The sequence below is a fragment of the Propithecus coquereli genome, unplaced genomic scaffold (genome assembly GCF_000956105.1).
Source record: "Propithecus coquereli isolate 6110/MARCELLA unplaced genomic scaffold, Pcoq_1.0 Scaffold201, whole genome shotgun sequence".
NCBI classification, from domain to species: domain Eukaryota; kingdom Metazoa; phylum Chordata; class Mammalia; order Primates; family Indriidae; genus Propithecus; species Propithecus coquereli.
In genome coordinates this window covers 1,721,650-1,723,559 of record NW_012145079.1, presented here as the reverse complement: position 1 = coordinate 1,723,559, position 1,910 = coordinate 1,721,650, and the positions used below count along the sequence as shown (strand labels likewise).

General features: G+C 36.0%; 1 protein-coding gene across 1 annotated transcript in view; it reads left to right on the top strand.

The window, feature by feature from the left end:
- The window catches only part of COG6 (component of oligomeric golgi complex 6), a 105,447-nt gene that overhangs the window by 26,836 nt on the left and 76,701 nt on the right, over positions 1-1,910 (top strand). Inside the window, exons 6-8 of the mRNA XM_012643818.1 lie at positions 1,022-1,150; positions 1,230-1,321; positions 1,412-1,439. Coding sequence (XP_012499272.1) covers positions 1,022-1,150; positions 1,230-1,321; positions 1,412-1,439 — 249 coding nt within the window. The remainder of the gene's footprint in view (positions 1-1,021; positions 1,151-1,229; positions 1,322-1,411; positions 1,440-1,910) is intronic.

Genomic DNA, 1,910 nt, shown 5'->3' with positions numbered 1-1,910 from the left:
TTCGAGGTTGCTGTGAGCTAGGCTGACGCCATGGCACTCACTCTAGCCCGGACAACAAAAAAGCAAGACTCTGTCTCAAAAAAAAAAAAAGTTAATGGGTCTAGAAGAATCTGCTAACATTGGACTGCTAAAAAATATTTCATTTTCCTGTATACGTTTAAAATAGAAAGAACTTTCACCTGGGGATGGATCTAAGGAGTGGGGGTGATAATGGGAAACAAAGGCTGAGCCTAGTCCAAGAACGGGGCTCTGTTGGCAACTCCAGGCCATCTTCGTAAATTGCATCTCAAATTGTCCTATCCCCCAGTTCAGGGCTTTCCTTTCCTACCAATTCCTTCACCTTGTTCTAGAAAGCCTTTTTCCCTCTTTTCAATTATAATGGGTGATTTCTAAATATATGTATATTTTGAAAAACATATTTGCTGTGTATGCATGATTGGTCAGTAAATTTAAGGAACATTTAATTTAAATGTCTAATATTGAGGTCAAAATAAGCTTTAAAAAATGGACAGCAATTTTTAGGGCACATTTTGCTGGTAAATTGTGATAGTATGTGTAGAGGATAATTTTTTAACGTAGAAGAAAAAGTCTTAATTTTTGGATTGCAGAGTTCTAATTAAATAACCAACTTCTGAGTACTAGATATTATGGCTTCATGTAAAACAGTAGAGCATCATGCTTTGGACTACAAATATACCGAAACTTGAAGAGTTAGGAATTCCCACCTTGGCTTGATTTTCTCTTACTAAATTCATTGCTCTATCCCTTATGACGGATGTCCCTGTTTTAGTCCTAAATCCTAGCATTCTCTCTTAGAAGGAGTAAAAAATTTTACCTTTAGATTGAATTTTCAATATGCTAAAGTTACCTCATAAATCTTTTTTTCTTGTTTAAAAGCAGTATTGTTTGAGAGAATGCTTGAAGGAGCTGTGTCTTGCTTATCTTAGACATTGCATGAATAGTCTGATATAACCGTTAGAAAAAAGTGCCAACTGCTTTTCATATAAACTGTTTCTTCTAGGTATACCTTAGATGAATTTGGAACAGCCAGAAGAAGTACAGTTGTTCGTGGATTTATTGATGCTCTTACAAGAGGGGGCCCAGGAGGTACACCTAGACCTATTGAAATGCATTCTCACGACCCTTTGAGGTATAATAATCAGATAACGGTAGACAGGGTTTGATGTTTTTTTCCAAGGAAATATTTACTAATATGTAGTTTCCATTAGGTATGTGGGAGATATGTTGGCTTGGCTCCATCAAGCTACTGCTTCTGAAAAGGAACACCTTGAAGCTCTCTTGAAGCATGTAACTACACAAGGTAGGTGCACCAATTGTTACTGCTGATACCTAATTATAGAAAATCACATAAGCTTCTCTGTTTCTATTCTTGTTGCCATCTTCTTCACAGCGATAGATAAACACTTCTCACCTAGATGGTACAGTGTGTCCTAATTACTCTTTCTCTCTCTAGATTCTCCCTTATTTTGCTAATAGACCTTCTCCTCCCTCACTTTCATCCGACTCAGCTGTTCAGTTTTATAGTGGACACTTATAACCTTTTATATCAAGCCTAGACTCCTACTTCACTTTTAAGACATTTCTGGAGTGTCTAGCATACATTATCTCAGATCCTTGCCCAGATGCTTTAAAGGTAAAGAGTGGTGTTATCTTCATTTTATCTGTGAGTAAACAGACTGAGTGACTTCCTTAAGGTCATTCATTAAGCTGCTAATTCTTTCATTTCTACTATCCAGCTTCTTTTTTTCATTCTCATGGGACTGTTTTTTAAAATAATTGCCATATGTACTAAATGTACTTTGGATTTTTGTATTGATTTCAAGGAAAAAAATGACTATATTTGAGTGTTGTTGATGCCTTGTTTATAAAATTCCACATCTTAGTTGTGA